Genomic DNA, 24,747 nt, shown 5'->3' on the forward strand with positions numbered 1-24,747 from the left:
TCTTTTTTTTTGTTTTTTTTGTTTTTTGCATATAAATCCTAGAACTGAACCTGGTCAGAATTTCTGTGATATAATAATTTGATTTCTTCACAGTTCCCAGTGGAGCCATCATAATTGCAGCTTCAGCTTGTGTTCTCTTCTTTTTGACTCTCTTCATTACCCTTTGTGTCATCATGAAATGTAAGTTCCAGTGTTGTTTTTACTTTTTTCAGAAAAATTAGTGAATTGCTGCTACTTAAAGTACACAAAATTACATCTTGCATTGAAGCACACACTTCATTTTAGTTAGCTTTAGTTGCTATGTTTAGCTTCAATATGATATTCACACCAGAATTCCGGAGTATAGAGTTGCAGCCAGACTTCAGTCTCAAATCAGAGGTTGACTATCTTCAAAAATAGCTCCCAGACAATTGGTCAACAGTCAGTGAAGTTTCATGTGTGTATGATACACACATGAAGTGTCAGTGACCTGCCATTGTGGCCATCCTCTTGGGCTCTGTCACTTACATGTGTCCCCGAGCCAGAAGCTTCTACTGGGGTGTAGCTATTTTCTCCTGTAATTATACCCATTCATTCAAATCATGGCTCCACAAGATGGCACTTCCTTCTCAAACACTGTTTAAATACAACAAATTTGTATAAAGTTTTTGTTGGGCAGACACAAAGGCTTTATACAGTTATTTTTTGCTTTGTGTTCCTTGTGCACACCAGCATTGTCTGAGGGTCGTGTAATGATGGTTGCAGCAATTCAAAGGCAATCTTGACTTCCACAACCCATTAGAGACAATTGAAATTTGTATTATCTATGTAAAGATGTATGTTGTCTGTAAATATATCATAAATATACCTCAAACTACTCAAACATTATATACGATGATAAATGCCAGTGTTGAATTGATATGTAGTGTATATTCTGTAAATATGCGGGATGTTACACTGTGGTCATTACAATAGTATCGCACCTGTTTTTGTTGTTTTTTTATGACTCTGACAGGTTCCATAGGCATGTTTTTTCACACTGAATAAAAGCTGTAAAACATAAAAATCACTTTGACTGCAAAGAGGGATTAGTTTTGTTTTTTTGGGGTTTTTTTGGGGGGTAGACAGATATGTTTACAGTCTACTGACAGAACAGGGTTGTATCAAACTTTTATGTAACTAGCATGAGTTAACAAAGAAAATCGGGAATAAATGTTATTGTATTAGTCCACTATATCACTTCTGTTTGGCTACAGTAAGATCGTTTCTTTATGTACTAAAAAATCACCTTGTAGAAGATGTAAATGTAACACTTTAATAAGGGAAAGAAATTTCCCTGTAAAATGTAAATTTCAAGCAAGTCAATCTATATTTTCTGTGACTGACTTACAGGTAAAAGTAAAGGAGGAACCAGGAAAATACTATATATGCGGTTCCTGAGGTAAGCATAATATATATATATATATACATATTTTTTTTTAAAAAGAAGAAGAAACTGTCCCACTCTGCTAGTCAAACTGTAGGTACAAATGGTTTAATTTTGAGTAATTAAATTATTAAGAACAGCTTTTTTTTTCCTGAACAAAAACCTTTTTTATTTTAAACTGGACTGAAATCCAGGCCATCCAGCTATATACGTGAGCAAACACTGTTTCACAAACTACTTTCTAAAATCAACCCCATCTCCTTTCTACACCAACTGTTCCATCTAGTCTGCTGATGCAGATCCAACCTTATGCTTCTTCTTGCCACATTTAGACATCACTGTTTGTGATATTTTCTTGCATTCAGACTTCCCGGCTTATTATTGTATAACACATGTAAGATAAATGATCATGACTATGACATTTTCCTAACAAAGCACTTTTGATTTATTTCCAGGACATCATTCCAGGCCAGACTCAAAGTCAGACTCCCTCAGGACATCAATCATGTAATTCTCCAACATCCACTGTGCCTTGGTGGAGTTTTAAGACTGGACAAGAATCCACTAAGACTGAAAACATCCCCCAGCCATAGTCGGTGTATGCTCAGGTTGACAGAGCAGCAAAGCCCAATTCTACAGTCCAACAACAAACACTCAGACCTGAAGAAAATAAATAACTGTATTTACAATGATCAACAGTGTTCACTGATGTACCATATGTGCAAAATGTGGATGTTCATGTTACTGTGACCAAGAGAGAAACATGTTAATCAGAAGGAATATGGGTCTGTTCACTCACATGTAGCTCAGTTTAGACACAAAAGGCTGGTTGCTGAGTGATATTGTGGTCTAGCTTAAAGGTAGCTGGATATTTCTCTTAATTTGAATTAACAGAGCTAGTTAGCCCAATTTTTATTCTTTCAAAGTCTTGTTTTTGAGAACATGAAATGGGCACAGAGTTTACAGACATACCAACAAAAAAGGTAGAGTCAGCTGAGAACCAATGAGTCTAAGCACCTACAGGCTATTTCGCAATATCTGCAATATTTAGTGTGTTCTGTATTACATTAATAAAATTAAATTACATGTGTAAGTGTTCTCTTTTTATTTTTGTCATAGATGATGATTGTTGCATCAGTAATTGTGTCCGTAGAAGCATTTCACTGCATGTTGTACTCTGTATAATTGACTGTGCATGTGACAAATAAAGGTTTTGTTTTTTTGCTCAATTGTACTCTAACTGCTTTAGTTTAGTTGTTACCTTTTTTAAGAAACAACCCCAAACTGATCACAGCAAAGACGACACATACCTCATCTGTTTGACCTACTGCCCTCTAGGAGGCACTGCAGTCTATCCAAATCAGCACCAACACACTCAGGAACTGTTTTTTCTCCTCAAGGCATCACTGCTGAACACAGACACCTCCCACTCAAACTCACACATCAGTGCTTCTCAAACCCATAAATAACACACACACACTAAAGTATGCACATCACCACCAAGTCAATTTGCAATAATACAGAGCAAATTTGTACATTTTGTATAATTTGAAAATTCTGGTACTTTTAGATGTGATGTTTAATGCTAAAGTTTTCAGTTTCAGTTACTGCATTAAACTGTTACTAAAAATGTAATGTTTGTGTTTTCAGTTTTCCAATTTCTGTTGACAGAAAGATTTTGAAGATATTGAAGACAGAGTGGTGAATGGGACCATCAGTGAAGATAGATCAGTTGAGAAGTGTGAGTCAGTCAGAGACAGAAACCTACAAAGAAAGTGTATGACAAACAGGAAGTTCAAACTTCCTGAGTCAAGCTTTACAAGAACTCTGAAAGCTTTACCAGAATTTTGAAGGCGCACATCAAGATGCTTTGGATTTTATTTTGGGGAGCAATTTTATGGGTGTATTCATCTGAAACAAAAGGTAAATAGCTAGTTTTTATACTAATATTTTGACTTGTTGATCTCCTATAATTTATGTGCCCATCATTCATGCTCCAATCAGTTTCCTTTTAGAGGTGTGTATGCTGGTAAATATAAACCTCCCTTAAATGCTTTAAACCTAAAGTAAAATAGTAAACACCTGTTTTTAAAATGTAAAATATTTCTCTTAAAATGTATGGAGCAAAAGTAAAAAGTTATCATGAAAGTAAATACTCAAATAAAGTAAACATACCTAAAAAGTGTGCTTAGCACAGTAACAAAGTATTTGTACTTTCTTTCTCTAGCAAAGTACAAGCTAACAATGTAACAAAGTATTTGTACTTTGTTATTTTTGCAGTCTGCTTTTCAGGTGCTCGGTTGGGATTGAGGAGTGAATCCTCCCTAGCATGTTGATTTATTCTCCATAGGAGCCACAGTATCCTGTGTTGTATACAGTGAGGCTCCAGCACTATTAAGATGATAATTGACCTGGAGGTAAAGTTTGGGCAGCTGCTCTGCAGTTTACTGGCATTCAACATTGAAGAAAAGTCTGGAATAAGTTCCGTAAATTTGGTTACAACACTTGCAACATCAACATTAATGGAAAAAAAAAAAACCCCACAGTAATAATTTTATCTAACTGAGCATTAAATTAGAGAACAAATCAAGAAATTAAAAGGCCCAGGTGGACAAGATATAACACACATATACGATGAAAGGCTGCTCCAACGGAACTTATTGTTTTGGAGGAAAATACGAACACAGGTTACAGTCGAGTCTTAATAGCTTACTTACAACTGGGCTCGTCAGGTGGAATTACCAAAAGTAGAGAGAGCAAAGCCTAACATATGAAACAGGAAAAGACCGCCGTGTAATCCATTTATTTCAACAAAGTACCCACATAGCAAAATTGGTATGGCCTGGATCTGGCCACACAATGTGCTTATACATGGCCCACATACCGCAAAGAATGACAGCCCTTTGGTGGCCCAGATCTGGTTATATAGCGCTTTTCTACTCTGAGCACTCAAAGTGCTTTACACAACTTGCCTCATTTACCCATTCACACAAGCACTTTTTTTCCTATGCCCATGTGACTAAACGATAACGAAAATAATCAAACAATAGGATGGAGCAGTGGGTTCAGGGGTGGTGTCAGGAGAGGTTGACCAACACAGCTGCTCTCCATCGTCCAATCATGCCTCCCCCTGTGGGAGTAGGTTGCCAGGACTTGACCAAAGTGCATTGTGAGGTGTGCAGAGCAGCAGAAGGCAGCTGAAAAGCTGCGGTGAAAAAAGTACTACAAAAAGTACGAAAAGGGCATCAATTTCCGGCTGAGTGAACGCTGGCGCGTCTGGCTGCCGCTGCTCACCGATTTATTCTGGTTTTTACTTGTTTTTATTTGTTCTAAAGTTACTGACGACAACTTGAACCAAGTATTTAAAGCGTATTTAAAGCGTAATCCTGTTTTGACTTGCTCTCACAATATTTGCGGGTTTTTACTGCTCGCACTCTAGCTGCCTGCTCGGTCTTTTACCCTGATCGAGCCTTTTCCAACCGGCTACATTCAGCGAGGGCCTGATCAAGATGTGGATCCACAGGGTGTCTGTGTGGTCCGTGCTCACCTGGGTTGTTGTTTCCATCGCTCGTCACCCAGCGACAGCTTTACTTCAGTACTCTACTACGGAACTTCTGTGACTCCGCTTTTGCTTGGCTGTCTCTCCACCTGTGGCTCTTTACCTCTATCCAGACATCGCTTTCAAGCCCCGCCGCAGGTACATACACCGTGGGCTCCTGCGAAACTTCAATACCAATGACACTAACTCAATAGTATCCATCTAGTCCAAAACTCGTCGTCCTCCCCGCAAAACTGACCGGGCTGTTGACCACAACGTGCTGGCCCACCTTGTTAGGGCGGCTAAGCCTACTGTCAGACATGGTAATTCCAGTATCAACTTTGGTCTATTAAACATCCGCTCTCTTACTGGTAAGGGGCATCTCGTCCAGGATCTCCTCTCAGACCGTAAGTTGGATTTTCTTTGCTTGACTGAAACGTGGCAACAGCCTAATGATTTTGTTTCACCTAATGAGTCTACTCCATCTGAGTTTGTTTACATCTGTCAACCTCGCAACTCTGGGAGGGGCGGCGTGATAATTCACAGCAAGCACTGGAAAGTTCTCCCTGTCTCTGCCCCACCCTTCCACTCATTTGAATAAATCGCAATACAGTCTCTGGATCTACTCCCACCATTATATGTACTGTGTAACGGCCACTTAAGCCAAATAAGGATTTTTAAAATGACTTTGCTGCTCTTCTTACTCATTTCTCAGTACTTTACCCAAATTTGATAATTGTTGGTGACTTCAATATCCATATGGACAATGATAAAATCCCTCTTTCCAGAGATTTTACTTCTTGTCTGGAAAGTTTTGGGCTCCTACAATACATAAAATTTTCTACTCATTCTAAAAGTCATATCTTGGATTTGGTCTGCTGTTCTGGTGTTACCCCCACTCACTGTAAAGCCCATTTGTTTCCCCAATCTGAACATAAGTTTATTTCTTTTACTGTAAATACAACAGCCTCCAAAACCTGTACTCCCCGTGACATCACATTTAGGAAAATTAGTAATATTAACCCTGTTGATCTTTCATCTGCCATTTATGACCTTCCATTTATTTATTTAGCTCCTCATCCCCAGATGAACTTGTTTCTTACTATAATGTCAACCTCCATAACCTTCTTAACATATTTGCTCCACTTAAACACCGAACTGTCTCATTTTCCCGTTCAGCACCATGGTTTACTCTCAACCTACGCCATCTCAAAGCTAAAGGACACCAAACGGAACGTCTGTTCAAGAAAACCGGACTTACCATATACAAAGAAATGTATAACGATCATATCTTGTTGCATAAGGACTGCATTGCTTCAGCCAAATCTGCATACTATTCTGGTTTAATCAGTTCTAGTGAAAATAACTCCAGGTCTCTCTTTTCATTGTTTAATAAAATTATAAAACCTCCGGACTCATTCCCCTGTCATATGGACTGCTGACTTTTGCAACTCTCATATCTTTTTTCACTCATAAAATCGCTGATATCCACCAACAACTTAACTCTGTAGGAGCTTCTAACTGTGAAGTAGACTTTCTGTTTTCCTCACTGTCTTCCTCCCAGTCATTTTCATATTTTACTCTTCCCTCCATAGCTGATGTATCAAATCTTATTCAAAAATCAAAATCATCCACTTGTCAGCTCGACCCTCTTCTTACTGTGTTAGTTAAAGCTTGTCTTCCCTCACTGGCTCCTCTCATAATTAGTATTATCCACTCTTCCCTTAACACTGGAGTTATTCCTCCATCCCTGAAAACTGGTTCTGTCACTCCATTTCTCAAAAAGCCTGGTGCAGATCCCAATAATTTTGATAACCTCCGCCCGATATCAAACCTCCCCTTTATTTCAAAGATCCTTGAGAAAGTTGTTGCCTCCCAGCTTCACTCATACCTCAATGACCATAATCTCTACCAACAATTTCAATCTGGTTTCTGCCCCAATCATAGTACAGAAACTGCTTTTTTAAGGATTACTAATGACCTTCTGATGGCAGCTGATTCTGGTCTTTTAACCATTCTCATCCTTCTGGATCTTAGTGCGGCATTTGACACAATTTCTCATAATATCCTCCTGAGCAGATTAGCATCCATTGGCATTAGTCACACACCCCTTGCCTGGTTCACCTCATATCTCTCAGACCGCACTCAGTTTATCCAGCTTAAATCACACTCTTCAAGTCTCTATCCTGTTTCTGCTGGTGTGCCCCAGGGTTCAGTATTAATCAGAATCAGAATCAGAATCTTTATTGTCATTGTCACACGTACAATGAAATTAAGAAAGGTCCCCGATCAATGCGTCATCCCTAACAATATCAGAAAAATAAATAAAACCATAAAATTTCAATAAATAAAATAAACAAAATAATAAATAAAATACTTAAAATACTAATAAGACATATCAGTAAACATTCACATACATTCCCACATGCATGCCTCAGACCGTAAATGGATTAACATAAGAGTGGCGTGAAGTACATTATTTTGCAGTATTCAGATGTGTTATTGCGGTTGGATAAAAGCTGTGTTTGAGTCTATTTGTCCTTACACTGATTGCCCTGTACCGTCTGCCTGAGGGCAACAGTTCAAACAGGGAGTGGCCAGGATGTGAGGTGTCTTTAATGATGTTTTGGGCCTTTTTGAGACAGTGGATGTTGTGTAGGACTTCCAGTGTGGTGAGTGGGCAGCCAGTGATCTTTTGGGCAGTGTTAATGATCCCTCGTAGTGCTTTCCTCTGAGCTCCTGTGCAGCTAGTGTACCATATGCAAATGCAGTATGTTAGAACACTCTCAATGGTGGCTCTGTAGAAGGACACCAGCAGTCTTTGTGTGATGTTATTCCTCCTGAGAGTTCTCAGGAAGTACAGTCTCTGTTGGGCCTTTTTCAGCAGCTTGGAGGTGTTCACACTCCAGGAAAGGTTCTCCTCTATATTGACTCCCAGGAAGCGGAAGCTTGCCACCCTCTCTACGCAGTCCCCATTAATGAATAGTGGTTGAATCTCTGCCTTTTTCCTTCTGAAGTCTATTATGAGTTCTTTGGTTTTTGAAATGTTGAGGAGGAGGTTATTGGCCTTACACCATGACGTCAGCTGCTCCACCTCATCTCTGTACATAGACTCGTCACCCTTGGAAATGAGCCCCACCACGGTGGTGTCGTCTGCGAATTTCACAAAGATGTTGCTGTGGTGGCGAGGAGTGCAGTCGTGTGTGTAGAGAGAGTAGAGCAGTGGACTGAGCACACAGCCCTGTGGTGAGCCAGTGCTGAGACTCAGGGCTGAGGATGTGTGATGGCCAACTCTGACTCTCTGTCTACGGCCCGAGAGGAAGCTATAGATCCACGTGCAGGTGCTGTATGGAAGCCCCAGGTCTTGCAGCTTGGCCACCACTTTGTGTGGGAGGATGGTGTTAAAAGCTGAGCAGTAATCCACGAAGAGCATCCGCACGTAGCTCCCATGCTCTTCCAGGAGTGTTATGGCAGCATGGAGTGCTGTGGCTACAGCGTCTTCCGTGGACCGGTTTGCTCTGTAGGCAAACTGGTGTGGGTCCAGGCTGCGGGGCAGTGCTGCTGCGATGTGTCTGCGGACCAGCTTCTCAAAGCATTTCATTACCACCGGGGTGAGTGCCACCGGTCTGTAGTCATTCAGGCCGGTGATGTGGGGCTTTTTAGGCAAGGGGACTATGGTGGAGGACTTCAGGCAGAGAGGGACGGTCGCCTGTGCGAGGGATTTGTTGAAGATCCTGGTGAAGATCCCAGCCAGCTGTTCTGCGCAATCCCTCAATATTCTACCTGGCACACCGTCAGGACCCGCCGCCTTCCTCGAGTTAACAGCTTGCAGCATGCGCCTCACCTCGTGCTCTTCCAGGGTGAGGGTGGAGCTGCTGTGGGCGGCGTGTTGCTGCTGTGGCTCCAATACCACCGGTGCTATGGTCTCAAAGCGGGCGAAGAAGATATTCAGCTCCTCCGCCAGCGCCAGGTCACCTTCCGCAGCTCCGTGATTAATCCTATAGTTGGTAAGATGCTGGATGCCTTGCCACACCTGCCGGCTGCTGTTACTCTCCAGATGGTCCTCAATCCTCCTCCTATAGTCCCCCTTCGCCTCTCTGATGCCTCTCTTCAGGTTGGATCGGGCTGTGGTGTAGTGCTCCCTGTTGCCAGACCTGAACGCAATGTTCCTCTCCTTCAGCAGCTGCCTGACCTCCCGGGTCATCCAGGGCTTTTGGTTGGGATAAGCCCGGATACATTTAACTGCTGTAACAGTGTCTATGCAGTGTTTTATATAGCAGAGAACACAGTCTGTGAACATTTCCAAGTCCTGATGTTCAAAGATATCCCAATTAGTCCTGTCAAAACAGTCCTGCAGCTGCTGAGAGGCACCCTCTGGCCATATGGTAATATTCTTTGTGATGGTAGGAGCAGTTTTCTTGAGGGGGCATATGCAGGGATTAGAAACAGTGACAAGTGGTCAGACTGACCCAGATGTGGCAAAGGTCTGGCCCTGTAGCCCATTTGATGTTGGAATAAACTTTGTCCAGAATCTTGTCACCCCTAGTGGCACACTTGACGTGCTGATGAAATTTGGGGATTGCTGTTTTAAGTCTGCGTGATTGAAGTCCCCTGCTACGATATGTACAGCATCAGGGTAAATACTCTGTTTATTATTGATGTTTGTATGCAGGAGTGCGATCGCCGAGTTAGCATTAGCATCAGGTGGTATGTAAACAGCTGTTATTATGACAACGGTGAACTCCTAGGTAGGTAGATGGGCCTGCATTTTACAGTCAGATATTCAATGTCCGTGAACAGTGACGGTCTGTTATCACTGTGTTGGTACACCAGCTGTTGTTCACATACATACAGAGCCCCCTCCCTTTGCGCTTACCGGAGTCCACTGTTCGGTCATGTCGCTGTGTGGTGTAGCCTGCTAGCTCAATAGCAGAGTCTGGAATGGATTGATGTAGCCAGGATTCAGTGATAAGAAGGATGCATGAGTCTTTGATGAAGTTATTCGCTGCTATTTGCAACCTCAATTCATCCAACTTGTTCGCGAGGGATCTGGCATTTGTGATGAATAGGCTGGGGAGCGGTGGTTTGAGTGGCTGCCTCCGTAGCCTGGCTAGTGCGCCGGCCCTGCAGCCTCGCCATCTTCTTCTCTCTCGACGCCGCCTGCGCCTCAACCCCGAAGGGATAACAATCCATGGGGAGCCCGGACTCCTTGCTATTTCCGCCGGTATCTTGTGTAAGCGGACAAATTTGCTAGTCACGCTCTCGCGGTAACTTACTCCAATCTTGAGGAGATCATATTGGCTGTAGATGTTATTCGCTTGGCCGGTAGAACACAAAAACAAACATATGGCGTACAAAATCATCCAAACATAGCATCGATCGGTGGAACGCTGAGCTGCTGCAACTACGTGTGCCGCCATCTTTCAAGGAGAGGCCTCTTTAATTCATTATCTACATGCTCCCTCTTGGCCAAATAGGGAGCATGTATTCCGAAAATATAATATCACTTTTCGTTGTTATGCTGATGACATCTACATTTCCAAATATTCCGAAAATATAATATAACTTTTCATTGTTATGCTGATGACATCTACATTTCCTCCAAACCTAATTCATCCCTTCCACCTCCCTCCCTCTCGAACTGTCTTATGGAGATCAGATCTTGGTTCTCCTCCAATTTTCTCAAACTTACCAGTAATAAAACAGAAGTTTTACTCATTGGCACAGCCTCTACCTTAACCAAATCTCACAGTTTCTCCATTAATATTGAATATTCCCCCATCCTTCCTTCCCCGCAGGTAAAGAGTTTGGGTGTCATACTTGACAGTACTCTCTTATTTCAGTCTCACATTAATTACATAACCCAGTCTGCATACTTTCACTTGTAACATTAACCGACTTCGTCCCTTCCTTACTCCCCATGCTGCTGCCATCCTTGTCCATAGTCTTATTACTTCCCGGATCGATGATTGCAGCTCCCTCCTATTTGGTCTCCCCAATAAGTCCCTCCATAAACTTCAACTTCTTCAGAATTCTGCAGCTCGGGTCATAACTCGTACTCCCTTAAGAGACCATATCACCCCAATTCTTCAACAGCTTCACTGGTTGCCCATAGAAGCCAGGATAAACTTTAAAATCTTAGTTCTCACGTTTAAGTGTATTCATAATCTTGCCCCTCCTTATCTCTGTGATCTGCTTCATATCACCACAGTTTCCCGCTTCTTCATCTGCTACTCATCTTGTTGTTCCTTCTGCTCACCTTACATCTATGGGGCACAGAGCTTTCAGTTGCTCTGTTCCTCGGCTCTGGAACTCACTTCCTTCAGCCTTAAGAAATATAGATTCCCTTCCCTTATTTAAATCACAACTCAAAACCTACTTGTTTAAACTGGCTTACTCGCTTTAATACACATTTTACTTGCTGTGAAATCGTGTTTTTTTTGTTTTTTAATTTGTTGTTTGTGGTTGTATTTTGCTAGTTTCTGTATTTTAATTTATTAGAATCTATTTTAATCTACTATTTGATGTCTTTTTCTCTTGTAAGGGGACCTTGGGTTTTAGAAAGATGCCCTCAAATAAAATGTATTATTATTATTAAAATAAACATCTACAAAACTGCAATGCTATTTGTGTCAGGTCCTTTTTGTATTAGAGGTGTTTTTGAATTAACAGAATTGGATTGGATGTTCATGATTCTAATATTTTTGTTTTTCTTTTCTTTTAGGGCTCCAACCTGTGTTTGTGCTGCATGGGAACGATTTACACTTGGATATAGAGAAAGCTGTTGTACTTGACAAAAAGACTGACTTCTTCTGGAAGTTTAATACCACTAATTATGTTGGTAAAATCAGTTATAATAAAGAGGCAGTATTGTTTGACAGCTATGAAGGAAGAGCTGATTTTTTTGGACATAATTACTCTTTGGTATTAAAAAATGTAAAACACGATGACAGTGGAGATTATACTGCAGTAGTGACTGGGGGAAAAGAGCAAAGGGTAGGTGAATTCAAGGTCAAAGTCCAAGGTAGGTTTATTTTAGTCATTTTCATTTCAAATATTGACACAGCATATATCTGTGTTAATTCTATTCACACATGCTTTTAATTCCCAGATCCAGTGTCTGCAGTTAATCTGACATTGACCTCCAGCAGCTCAGACTCCTGTAACCTGACTGTAACCTGCACTATAGTGGACCTGAACATCAGCCGTACTTTTAAATGTGATGCTCACAACTGCTCTCTGTTGGGAGAAAATCTCAGCAGCACAGACATGCTTTCCTCTCTGATTGTTTACCTGCAGCAAGACACCGTCTTTTGTAATCATAGCAATGAAGTAAGCTGGAAAAATAGCACGATGGTGCTAAAATCTCAATGTGACATGAAGTCAGGTAAGATTAGATGCCACAGAAATAATGAATGAAAATTTAAAAGATAACCTTTTAAAGATGTCATGCAGCAGAACTTTAGTGAAATACAAACTAAAAATATTTGAAGATTGAGTTTTCTAGTCTAGCAAAAAAAGAAAAGAAAAAAAAAGCCATAAATATCTAATATTATTATTTTTTGTATTAATAACAACAACTTCAAATTGTACAGTGCTTTGTAAACAGTTTTGTTTTTCCCCCTTTACAGGCCACATAGATGCCAACAATACTATCGTGACTGTGTGTGTTGTGGTTGCCATCATCATAATCCTCGTTGTAGGTTATATTCATCATCGAACGAAACAAAAAAGTAAGTCCAAGCGAGTATTTATCAAGATATTGCAAAAGTAAATAAATAAAAAATCATCAAAATACTTGTTGTTGCAAAATACATTGCTTTTTGCCAAAGTACTTTACTGATCCCCACTATGAGTGACCAGGGGGCATCAATTCCCATTATCACATGTTATAAAACATGTAATACACACGCCGGTCCACTGTGTCCATTCCACGCTTTGCCACTCTGAAATGTGAAATCTGCATGCATGTAGAAGTTGCAGTAACAGCAGAGGGAGATATTTTATTTCAAGCCAACATGAAAATAATTATGGGAAAGCATTTAAACTGACATTATTAATACATTTACACGTGTATACATATACTAAGAACCCTGGAATGTACTTCATATGTTTCTTGCTCACTTCTGACTTTGTGGCTTTAAATATTTTATCTCCTTCTGCTGGTACAACAGCATTTGCATACAGTAATGAAACTTCTGCATGTGTGTCTTTTTTACACTTTGGAGAGGCAAAGCTTGAATTGGACGCAGTGGACTGGTGTGTCTATTACATGATCTGCCGTGATATCAGGTTGCAGTGCCATGACAGGTCTTGCTTATGTGTGAGAATTCAATTATTTTGATAAAATTTGGATTTAATGTAAAATCAGCTGAAATTACTTAGAAATGCAGAATTATAGAAATTGTCAATTAAAGCCTGCAAAGAAAAATGACAAATCACTGCAAATAATACATATTTATTTATGTCTGAACACCAGATACCAGAGAAACCATTGAAAACACAGTGTATGCAGTTCCTGAGGTAAGTGTGGTAAATGAGATTTGACTTAGGTAGAAACAAGCAGCTTCTACCGGACACTTATTTGTGTTACTGGTCACACTACGTGTTTTTGCTCAGGTGCTTTGAACTCAGTCAGCCTGCTGAATCTTTAGATGTTCCATGTTTCATTTAACCAGAGGGTTCAGTCTAGAAAGTAAACCATACAGTGCCTTTCTTTATATTGTTAGTGTGTTATCAAACTGCTGAATTTGTTTGCTTGTGCTTACAATTTTTTATTGTATTAATGCATCAAAACAAAATGTCCAGTTATAAGAACAGGTGACACAAGCCCTTATCATGGTTTGGTTACAAACTGGACTCAGAGAGCAGACTCAGATGACTAATGACAGTTTTATGGACTTTACTGAAAGGCAGTGTATTTTTAACTGCAACAGTTAAGTGGGTGGGGCACAGCGGCTTCACTACAGGAGCACACATGCACAGTGCCACAAAGGAGAGAGAGTGTTAACTGCAGGAGCAATGGATTATTGTGGAGCTTGTGCAAATTTATAACAGTCTTATTTGGTGGATTAGGAGGAATATTTAGTTGGCAGAAGGAAGCCTAGGGTGCTGGCAGGCGGGCAGGGAGACTGTGGAGAGGAGAGACAGAGAAACTATTAAGAGCACTGAAACAAACAGGTAACAAAAGGCATGACTATCACCATGTTGACAAGAACTGTGCCCCCCTCCAGCTTTAGAATAACCCACACTTGACTGTTCCATTCAGGTGCTGGATGGCTCAAATAGGAAAACTGCACCCATGGGTGGATCACCAGCACAAAGCCAAACTAACAATTCCACTTGAAACTTAAAAGTTAAACAGAGAGGAAAGAAAAAGAAAACAGGCCTCAAATCCAACCCAGCTCTACTATAACAGCATTTCACCTTTAAGGCAGCTGTAGACAGTTTTCCATAAAAGAACAGGCAATGCAGTATGGGAGCATGGACTTTGGCAGCAGGTAGTTTTAAAAGAACAGCAGTTGCATTGGAGTATTATTTGCTGGGGTCCTCTGGTTGGCAGTCTTTGATAGGGCCAACTTGATCTGTCTCCAGACCAGCAGCAGCAGAGGTGGACAGAGACAACTGTTACTTCAACAGAAGGTTGACATCGAAGTAAAAAATGAAAGGAAGAGAGACCAGCTGCACCAGAAGTTAGAGCATTGTGTGCATATTCTATCCATGTGTAAGTGGTACACCAAAATTAAAGTTTATGTAATAAATTGATGTGACTTTCCCCACGTAGCAAGTCAACTTGGCAGTGTGGGCCCAATGGATAACCCATAAGTGCTATCTTCCCAGCTGCATGGTTTCTGATGTAGTAATTCCTTTCTGTGAAAGACAGACAATGGGAGAAAAAGGCACAATGATGGAGTTTAGTTTCAGAGCCAAATTTCCTCAACCACAAATTGCTTGTGTAGGTCTGGTTGCACTAAGTCTAGTGCTGAGTTGAAGACTCTCCCTAATTCTTGTAAATTATTCTTAGCCTCTGAAATGCACTTCCAGGTCCTGAAAACAGAAGTCAACCGAGTTAAGGGTTCTGCAATTCAGCTATTGTTTTTGTCAAACTGTCGATAGATGTGGGCAAATCCAAGAAATCAGTGAAATTGATTGTGTGTAGTGGTTTCATTCAGGTGTGAGAAGGATGGTTCAAATAGGTATTGGTATGGTTCAAGATTAAACAGAAAGTGTCAGGAGTTTTCCTGTATTGCAACTCAGGTCGGAATAAAAACGCTCAGACAGGTTTAACGTGTACACGGGTGAGACTCAGGGAGACTCGCACCCTGCAGTAAGAAACAGTCTTTATTCACAGAGCACATACAGGAAGAGATACAGGAAGAGATAAAATAGACCCATGCTGCGTGCAGGCTTCCTGTGGAGTACAGAGTGTATGTAACTTCCCCATTTAGGAGTCTGCACAAAATGTGACTTACCTATTTAAGCTTAATACTGAAAGAGCAAACATATTTAGATAAAGAAACGTACTTTTAAGCATAACATAATAAAAATCCCAAAATCCTGAAATCTTTTGACATTCCCACCTGTTGTTTGATCTTTCCTTCTATATATGTACATAGCAACCACTAACAGTGCATCAGTCTATGGCCACTTGTAGACATTTTTAGCCAAGACATCATAAAATAGTGGGTTTTGTGAGTATGTTATATCCAAGTGTCTATCTCATTATCATCTTCATCATTCTGTGATAGGGTGATGTAAGCATGAATTGAAGCAGTTACCATTTTTGATACCATGTTCTTCAAACAAGGTATGACACATGAAGTGAACAGACACAACAACAGCAGAAGAACACCAACAAAAACAAGGCCTTTAATCAGCAGGGACTTCCAAGAGCCGCTTAAAAGCCACGTAAGCCAGTCTTCTGTGTTTGTGGCATAGTCTTGTTGTTGTGCATCCCGAAGTTGTCTGAGTGTTTTCAGAGCATCAGTCATGTTCGGTGAGTGCACATTATCTGGAATGTATGTGCAACATGTGTTGTTAAAGAGGACACCTTCCTCCTCTCTCGGCGAGAATCATGTCCAATGCTACTCTGTGTTGCATTACTGCAATGCACAGAGCGTCTATTTCCTGATCCTGTTCGTCGTCGATTTTACATGAAGCATTCAGAAAAAGTCCAAAGCGGTAGTTCAGAGTCTCTATCCTTAAAGCGTGTTTTCCTACCCCCACCCATGGGAAGAGTGCGTGAGTAACTTTCTGTCTGTCAGTCCAAAGTTTGAATTCCTCTGGGACATCGGAACCCCACACAGAATCATGCTGCTTGAGGTCCGGGGTGCTTCGTCTTGTCCTTGTTGTTGACGTTGAAGTTGACGTGGCGTCCATGGTTATCTTGAAAGTGTGGTCAGATATGAAAATGGGAGCGCACTGACCTGTCCAATCCCCAGGAAGGATAAAATAGGCCTGTTGGCCACAGAGCCAGGCCATCCCTTGCACCCAGAAGGTGCCATTTGAGATGTTGCTGCTCTTCATGGGCCCTCCAGGAGCGTGTGTCTGTACTGCTTTGCAGTTGGTGGTGGTGTTTCCCATTGGCGTGGATCCGTTCTCTTGGCGGTAGCATAGGCTGTGGCTCAAATTCCCATTGTTTTCAAGAAAGACTGGGAATGATTTAGCCTTACTTCTGTGCTTCACTTTCAGGTCAACCCAGAACCATTAAGTCACATGTGCCATTTCGTAGTCCTATCTGGAGGGTTCCTCATGGTTGACCACGATTCCCTGGAATTGATACCCAAGGCTGGCGTAGCTTCATGGCACACTTTGCCTGAATTATGTCCATTGCCTTCGGCGTACAGGTGGCGTACTGTGTCGTTGGGGGCATATAGGAGCAAACATAGCAGTCTTTTCTGGGTGTGCTATCATGTATATATCGATACCATGTGTTGTTCATCCATGGATGAATGTGGTCTTGTGTCATGTCACGAAGATGTGAGTTGTCATGTGACCATCTTGTCTGCAGGTGGTGTTGTTCATCTTTTTCCTTTCGGGTGAGTGTTAATAAACTCACCAGGAGTGCAACATTAGCCACTAGGAGGACGAGTGTCTTCATGATGACCAGACACACCTGTGACCTCTGATGAGTAGACTACTGGCAAGACGAAGAAGGCGGGGTATACCCGATCAGCCCTCCCTCCACCAGTAGATCACCAGGAGTTAGGGGTGTCAGCGTCTAAACGTTTAGGTTGTCACTCACTTTTTTGCAGTGGCTTTGATGGATCCAGGGCGGTCTTTCTGCTATTTTGCAGGCAGTAGGTGTGGTGAGTAGCACTTGATAAGGACCTTCCCACCTTGGTGAACTCCAATTTTTCCTTTGGAGTACTTTGATCAGGATCCAATCACCTGGTTTCAACCTGCAAGACACTGGAGAGATGTCACTTGGCAGTTGGTTGTTTAGAACAATCTCTTTATTTTCAAGTAATTTAGTCATCCATTCGGCTAGTGTAGTTTCTCTTATTGACTTATCAATAGGCTCACTTGTAATTGGTAGTGGAAATGGTCTACCGTGAATGATTTCAAAAGATGTGAGTTTCTGAGAACTTTGTGTCAGTCTCATCCACATTTTACCAGGCCTATACACTCAGGCCATGGTCTCCTGTTTCTTCCATGCATTTTCTCAGTCTCTGTTTTATTGTGCCGTTAGTTCTTTCCACGAGTCCGGCACTTTGAGGGTGGTAAGCACAGTGATGTTTGATGCTGAATCCTAGTGCTTCAGAGACCTTACTGATTACTTCATTAACAAAATGTGTCCCATTGTCTGATCTTATCAGAGTGGGGATGCCATATGTTGGAATGAAGTGATTGCATAAACATTTTGCTACTGAGATGGCGTCTGCTTTTTTACTGGATAGATTTCTGGCCATCTAGAGAATACGTCTATGATCACTAGAGCGTATTTTGAGCCTTGGCATTCATTTAGCTCAATAAAATCCATGTGGATTGTATGAAAAGGATGAGGTGGTGTGGGAAAATTACCTCTTCTCGGTCTGAGGTTTCCCTGTGCATTATGTTTTTGGCAAATCATGCATGTTCTGACAAATACTTTTGCTGAAGTTTCGAAATCTTGGGTGTAGAAATGTTTAGAGAGTATATCTACCATACCTCCTGTCGACACATGAGTAGAACCGTGTGTCACTAATGCTGCTGTTTTGTGTAGGGATTTTGGTAGTACTGGTTTGCCATTACAAGTCATCAAATCATTTTCTAGCCGTGCTCCACATTTTAACCACTTCTTTTGTTCTCTAGTCGGTGCAGCTTTCTGTTCGTTTATAAGCACATCAAGTGGTATTTGCATTGAGGAGTCAGACATTAATGTGTCTATAGTTTGTTGTGCTGCTGCTTTTGCTGCTTGATCTGCAAAGTTATTGCCTTCAGTGACCTCTGAACTGTTTTGGCAATATAAACACTTCCAACAGTGCCTTCAAAAGATTTCCATGTTGCAGTTGGGTTAGGCACGTATGACAGCTGTGAGTTCTGCACTCTGTGCAGAGTGTGAGGAAGTTAGTGCTTTTGCTTCTAAAATTGTGTCTACTGTGGTTACCGCATAACCTACACAGTTCCGCCCAAGGCTACTTTTGGACGCTAAACCGTCTACAAAGATATTAACGAAACCAGCCTGTGGGGTGCTGTGAAGGTCAGCGCGTGATACAGCATACAGCAATTCTGATGTGTGACAGTGTAAGCTCATAGCTCACAGCTCTAAAACTAGGCATCAGCAAATCATATGCCCAAATCATTATGTGTCACTGTGATCCACAAGTATGATCACAAATTTGTTTTCCAAACTCACTAAGCAAACAAACAAAAACAAAACAAATTGCCTATGGCATCAAGGCTTTGCGTTCATATTAGTTGAGTGTAAGCTGCTTTCTTCATTGCAAGTATTTATTACAATACGGTTTAATTCATGCATCTTATCTCTGTGAAGGTTCTCAGTCATCCAGGTCATCAGTAGTCAAAGGAGTTTGCAAAGAAAAGCGTCTGGACTTCTTTGAGTTGCTTGAAGACGTTTCACCTCTCATCCGAGCTTCTTCAGTTCTAGGTCAAATGGCGAGAGTCCCAGATTTAAACCCAGTGGGAGTATCCCCAAAGAGGGACAAAGGACCCCTGGTGATCCTCTAATCACATGTGATTATATATATACTCCCACTGGGTTTAAATCTGGGACTCTCGGCCATTTGACCTTAGAACTGAAGAAGCTTCTCGGATGAGAGGTGAAACGTCTTCAAGCAACTCAAAGAAGTCCAGACGCTTTTCTTTGCAAACTCCTTTGACCATGCATCTTATCACTGAGTTCTAAATTCAAACTATCTCCTCTGACCCTTTCCAAAAATAATTTCACATATAACAACTTGAGTATGTGTTGTCTGTTCATTAATATAGTTGTCAATTATTTCTGTCTTTATTTTGCCTTCTTTTGTTTATGACATGGCGGACATCTCTAAACTTTTTTTTAAAAGCCTCCATTTGCTACATATGCCTAGAGTTTAACTCGTCTCTCTCTCTCTGTGTTCTTTCTTTACAGGAAAATCCTGAAATCTTTTGACAGAAAGAAAGATTAAAAAGAAATAAAACAAGCTTTAAACCCAACCCAGCTGAACCATAACAGCACCAAAACTTGTGTCTCATATTGTAAAACTGCAATTAAAAAAAAAAAGTTTCAATCATGCATTTAAACTCTTTGTATCGTGGTCAAAGTTTTTGTCAGGTCAAAGATTTTCATGTCCATAAATTAATCCTAGTCATATTTTTTCTTGCTTTTTAATTTTTGCTCACACCAAGTAACCAGGACATGAGCAATAAAAAGAAATTTAAAATATATAAAATAAATTAAAAAATATATTAGCAGAAAAAAATTATTTCTTTGACAAAATCAAATCATATTATTTAACACATTGTTGTACTGTTGATTAAAAATATCTTTAAAGCATTAAACACATTTGAATAAAATGTATTGAGATAAAAAATTCATTGTAATACAATAAATCAGGATTTTATTTGCAGTCATGGATACAGGTGATCTCTTGTTAATCACAGTAAAATTCCTGCTCATGTTAATGCAGTTTAATGGCACTATTGACAAATAAAGTCTGAATGAAAATGGGAAATACACTTTGCAAAAAAGCTGTTTATAATTTATTTTCCAGGTTATCCAAACAACACCACCTGTGGAACAGAGTCCAATCAGTGATGCTTCTCCAACATCCACCTATAGCTTTGTGAGACCTCACACTGGACCCAACGGATCCACTGAGGCCAGAAGCAAAGCTTTGCCTGAGAGCTTGTATGCCCAGGTAGAAATTCATCCCAGATCCTAAAACCTCTTCAGAAATTCTAATTCAAAGTTTAAAAAGTAACTGCCTACCAAAGGCAATACAATTGTCAAAGTCCTCTTGGAGAAAAAAAGGGAAGAAGAGAAAGTATATCACACATGTAGAGAAAGATTTTATGTTGAGGACTAACTGAGGCTTCTGTAAGGTGTGCTTTTGATGGACTCATGAACTTTGCTACAGTGTTCTGGTTTCTATATACAGCTTTATATATATATATTTTTTATTACATTTTTGATGAATGTGTTGTAAGGAGCACACCTTAAAGTAAAGTTAGTATTGCCTAATACTTATTTATACATGTTTTTGAAGACTTGAGTTATTTTTTCTCTTTGGCAGCAGTTGCTCAACACAAACAAAATAACTGACCAATAATGTTTTAGAATGTTTTACATCTGAAAAGTTGGTACTAATATTATGTGAACCATTCTCATTGTCCAAAGCCTGTATTAAATAGATGTTTTATGATTGCAACCGTTCTGTGAACGATGTATGTAATGCACTGTAAAATCTAATTAGTTCCCAGAACTCAAAAAAATTATGGAAACTCGTTGCCTCAAAAAAATTGAGTAAAGCTTAGCTAAAACTGACTAAGTTAGGACAACTTATTTACTTTGAGTACTCTGTACAAGCTCATTTGTTCCCAGAACTCAAAAACATTGGATCAAGTTTACGTAAGATGACCAAGTTAGGGCAACTTACTCATTTTGAGTACACTGTACAGCCTTGTTAGTTCCCAGAACTCAAAAAAATTATGGAAACTCGTTGCCTCAAAAAAAACTAAGTAAAGCTTACTTAAGATGACTGTTAGGACAACTTATACATTGCAAGTCTGCAGTATTAACAATAACTTGATATTTCTGACTGTACAATACTAATTGTTTACCTACTGAAAAAACATGTTAAGTTCAACTAAATGAAAAAAACAATTTGTGGTAACCTGAATATGATTAAAAATAATTAACAACACTTTTTGTAATGATGTTAAAATGAGCCCAACTTTTATTTTCAAACACAACAAAGTATAACAGCCAACATACTGGACACTGTTCTGCTGAACAACAGACAATTATATTGCCATCACTGTTATAATCTTACAATGAAACAAAGTCTCAGATTTAATTATTCTGAAAATAAGTTTAGGCCTACCACAAGTTTGTTTTGTACTTACATTACTTATATAATCAAAATAAAATATTTATTGTTCTGTCACAAGTGCAGTCTCTAATTTAAACAACACATTTGTTTTTCATTCCAACACATGAGCTGGAATGTTGTAATATTTTAAGGATGGCTTGTTTCCAGTCCAGGCATTACTGCCTGAATGACTGTCATGGATCGAGGTGATCCAAATGTAAGTGCAGAAGAAAGTCTTTAACTTCCCTTAAGTACAGTGGCAGTGGATGTGGGTTGGAGATGCAATGAGCTTGAACCTGCAGGCGACCATCTTCACTGACCACACCATCTGTGACGGAGGACTCATCTCTCCTGTTGTCCTGCAAGCAAACAATCATATTTTTTGGAACATGAACTTAATTGCTTTCTTAAAACATTTTTTTCTGCATTTGGTATAAAACAGACTCCAATTTAGACGATCTCAGGCTCCTCCCACCAGAGAGGTGACATTCAATGTCCCACTTGTCAGTCTGGATAGCTGTGACCACCACCCAACACACAATAATGTCATGAAAGCATCATTTTAAAAAGGGCTATACATACATGGCCAATAACTTTCATTCTAATGATGTGCAAAATGATTTTGGGCACAAAACAGATTTTGCTGTTAGAAAACTTGCAGACTTCACTATATACAGTGTAGACCCTCTAAACTAAGTTTGGGGAATGTGATCTTTCAAGAAATGCAGACCAAACTGTTGTTGTTTGTTTACTTACACAGCATGTCTTGTAGAATTAACTGTGGTCACCAGCAACAGCACAGTGCAGTCATATCTCAAGTCTAATAACAGAAGACAGGAAAAGATCAGTGAAGACACAACTTCCCCAAACCAAAGCACAAATAAAACAATAAGTAAAACAGGCTGATCTAAAGTATGATTAAAGTTCAGCCTGATTAATATAAATGTCACTGACAGTTGCTAATATATTGGAAAACCAAAATACTTACTGATGTCTTTCTGTCCAACAGCAGGAGTGCTGGTCCCGAGCCTCAAAGACAGTAAGAAGCCAGCAGAGGGAGAAAAAACAGAACATTTTTCAGAAACTGATTTGATCCTTAATGGCTGTGCAATCATTGTAACATAGAGTTTGCTTATGTTGTTAAATAAAGGCTAGATTTGACATTAATAGATGCCACAGATGTTCAAAAGCTGCCACAAAGCATGAAAAAAAAAAAAAATAGACGTCTCCGAAAACGTCGGAGCATTTTTGCAAATATGTGATGTCTTGACAAATCGAGCAGATATTTGAAATTTACACAGCTACATTCTCGCCTGAAAATATCTTAAAAGTTTATTTTGTGACCCAGAAAAAGTAATAAGTTTTTCAGCGGCGCTCCTCCGCCATTGCCGCGCTTACAAGTACGCACAGGCTCCGACAACCGCGGCCGACAAATGCGATCCTCCTTTCCCCCAGACTACCCTTTCTGGGTCACAAAATAACCTTTTAAGATATTTTCAGGCGACAATGTAGCTGTGTAATGCTCAAATATCTACTTAATTTATCAAAATATCACATATTTGCAAAAGTGCTTCCACGCTGGAGAGCTCTGTTATCCACCCCCACATCCCACACCTACCCCACCCCTAACGGCTACACCTCCCGAAGAATTTTGTCTGGGCTCTTATCTCACTTATTTATTTCAAACAATCAACAGAAAATTTCACCACATAGTTTTATGTAAGGTTTTTAAGGCTGTGGTGTTAATTTTAAGTAACATGAGCCCAGCGGCAGCAGCAACGCTAGGCTAACACTAACTAGCTAGCAAGATTTTAAACCTGGTGCTAAACTAAGAGAAGCCACAAAATCAGTTTGAATAAGAGTAAACATTTACTCACCAAGTCAGTGTATCAGGTAAAGATCCACAGCAATGACAACATTAATATCTTGAGCTGAGGCTTCTCCAGGTTTGCTCAACATATTCCATAAAAAATGCACCGTGAACATGCGGACTGATCCGAGAGGGAGGAGGACGGTAGTCACGTGGCATTTTCCAAAACACATCTTTCATCCTTCCGCACTGAGAAGCAAAACTTCCAGCTTACTTAGTTTAGGTTGCATAAAAAGCACTGGTAACTTATTTAAATTGAGTTCTAATAACAAATTGATAAAAATTGAGTTCAGCCTATTTAATATTTTTAATTAAACACAATATTACATTTTACAGTGTGCAGTGTGTGTCATGGGTTGACTACCTCAAGCTCCTTTCAGACACAAAGGTTTTTGTGTCAGTTCATTTTTCCTGCATTTGGATCCTTTTCCTCAGACTGTCATTTTCCTTATGCCTTAACTGACCTTTGAGACCAGTAAAGAACTGTAAACAGCAGTTATAAGCTGATAATAAAGAAGTCCTCAGACTTTGTGCCAACGTATAACAGATGTGATTGCCTATAAGTGCAAGAATGATCTAAAATAAAGCTATCAAGCTATAAGGAGGTTCATTTTCTTTAGTCAGGGTCTCTGCGTCTGTTTGTTACATGTCCTGTTTATTGTGATAGTCTATTGTGCTGTGTGTTTTGTGTCAGGTTTACTTCCTCGTCTCATGATTCCTCCTCTATACTCCACTTCCCCTCATCACCCTCCTGTGTATATCTTGTCTCAGTCTCCCTTTGTCCTTCATAAGAGTGTACTGTTCAGTTCCCCAGTGTTATTCTTGTGTCCAGGTCTTTGCCCCCAAGTGTCTGAGTTCCTTAGTGAGTTTTATAGTTTGGATTTGTTTTTCAGTTTAATTTTTGTGTTTTACCTTGTGTGCTATTTTTTTAATATCAGCTCAATATAGAGCGTGCCTTTTGTTAAACCTCCACCAGCCTCTGCATCTTGGGTCCTCATACACCATATCCTGATACCTGTCATTTCAATTTCATGACAGTAATGTCAAATTATAGCCACCAAAGTTGGATTACAATTAACATTTTCTTTGAATTGATCTTTTTTCAGTGTTGAATGACTGTATAGCATACATCTTTACTGATAGAATTGGATGCACATCTTTTGGATACCCCAAATTACCGGCCACAGTTATGTATAAAGTTGTCATGTTGACTAGTAAATACAATTAAGTACATCAGTTTGCATCATCAGGCCAAACAATAGCATTGGCGTGTACTTGATAGTATACTAAAGGAGCAATATAATGTTGGAAATCACTAATTCTGTTGGTACATATAGTAACCAACTTTGTATTGCAATGGGAGAAGAACTGGTTTGTACTATATGCATACCCTCTGCCCTCTGCACTGCTCTAAATCTTC

At 40.1% G+C, this 24,747-nt stretch overlaps 1 protein-coding gene and 1 long non-coding RNA gene across 2 annotated transcripts; both read left to right on the forward strand.

Moving 5' to 3' along the window:
• LOC116326950 lies at positions 1-2,340 on the forward strand. The gene is made up of 3 exons (XR_005609162.1): positions 1-180; positions 1,372-1,420; positions 1,861-2,340. It is a non-coding gene; the product is annotated as an uncharacterized LOC116326950 (long non-coding RNA).
• A 1,464-nt stretch (positions 2,341-3,804) lies between these two features.
• LOC120434141 lies at positions 3,805-20,312 on the forward strand. Its single transcript, XM_039601700.1, has 9 exons — positions 3,805-3,822; positions 4,845-5,102; positions 5,170-5,350; positions 11,668-11,967; positions 12,055-12,330; positions 12,575-12,676; positions 13,423-13,466; positions 14,538-14,667; positions 20,138-20,312. The coding sequence occupies exons 1-9, from the start codon at positions 3,805-3,807 to the stop codon at positions 20,179-20,181; spliced, it is 1,353 nt and encodes a 450-aa protein (XP_039457634.1). The 3' UTR covers positions 20,182-20,312.
• The last annotated feature ends 4,435 nt before the right edge of the window (positions 20,313-24,747 follow it).

The sequence above is a fragment of the Oreochromis aureus genome, linkage group 18, assembly GCF_013358895.1.
Source record: "Oreochromis aureus strain Israel breed Guangdong linkage group 18, ZZ_aureus, whole genome shotgun sequence".
Lineage (NCBI taxonomy): Eukaryota > Metazoa > Chordata > Actinopteri > Cichliformes > Cichlidae > Oreochromis > Oreochromis aureus.

What these genes read in the sequence shown, in the direction of transcription:
- LOC120434141 (XM_039601700.1), top strand. An exon ending in TCAATGTGACATGAAGTCAG is followed by an intron (nt 12,331 to 12,574) that starts GTAAGATTAGAT and finishes CCCCCTTTACAG; the next exon opens with GCCACATAGATGCCAACAAT. An exon ending in TCATCGAACGAAACAAAAAA is followed by an intron (nt 12,677 to 13,422) that starts GTAAGTCCAAGC and finishes TCTGAACACCAG; the next exon opens with ATACCAGAGAAACCATTGAA.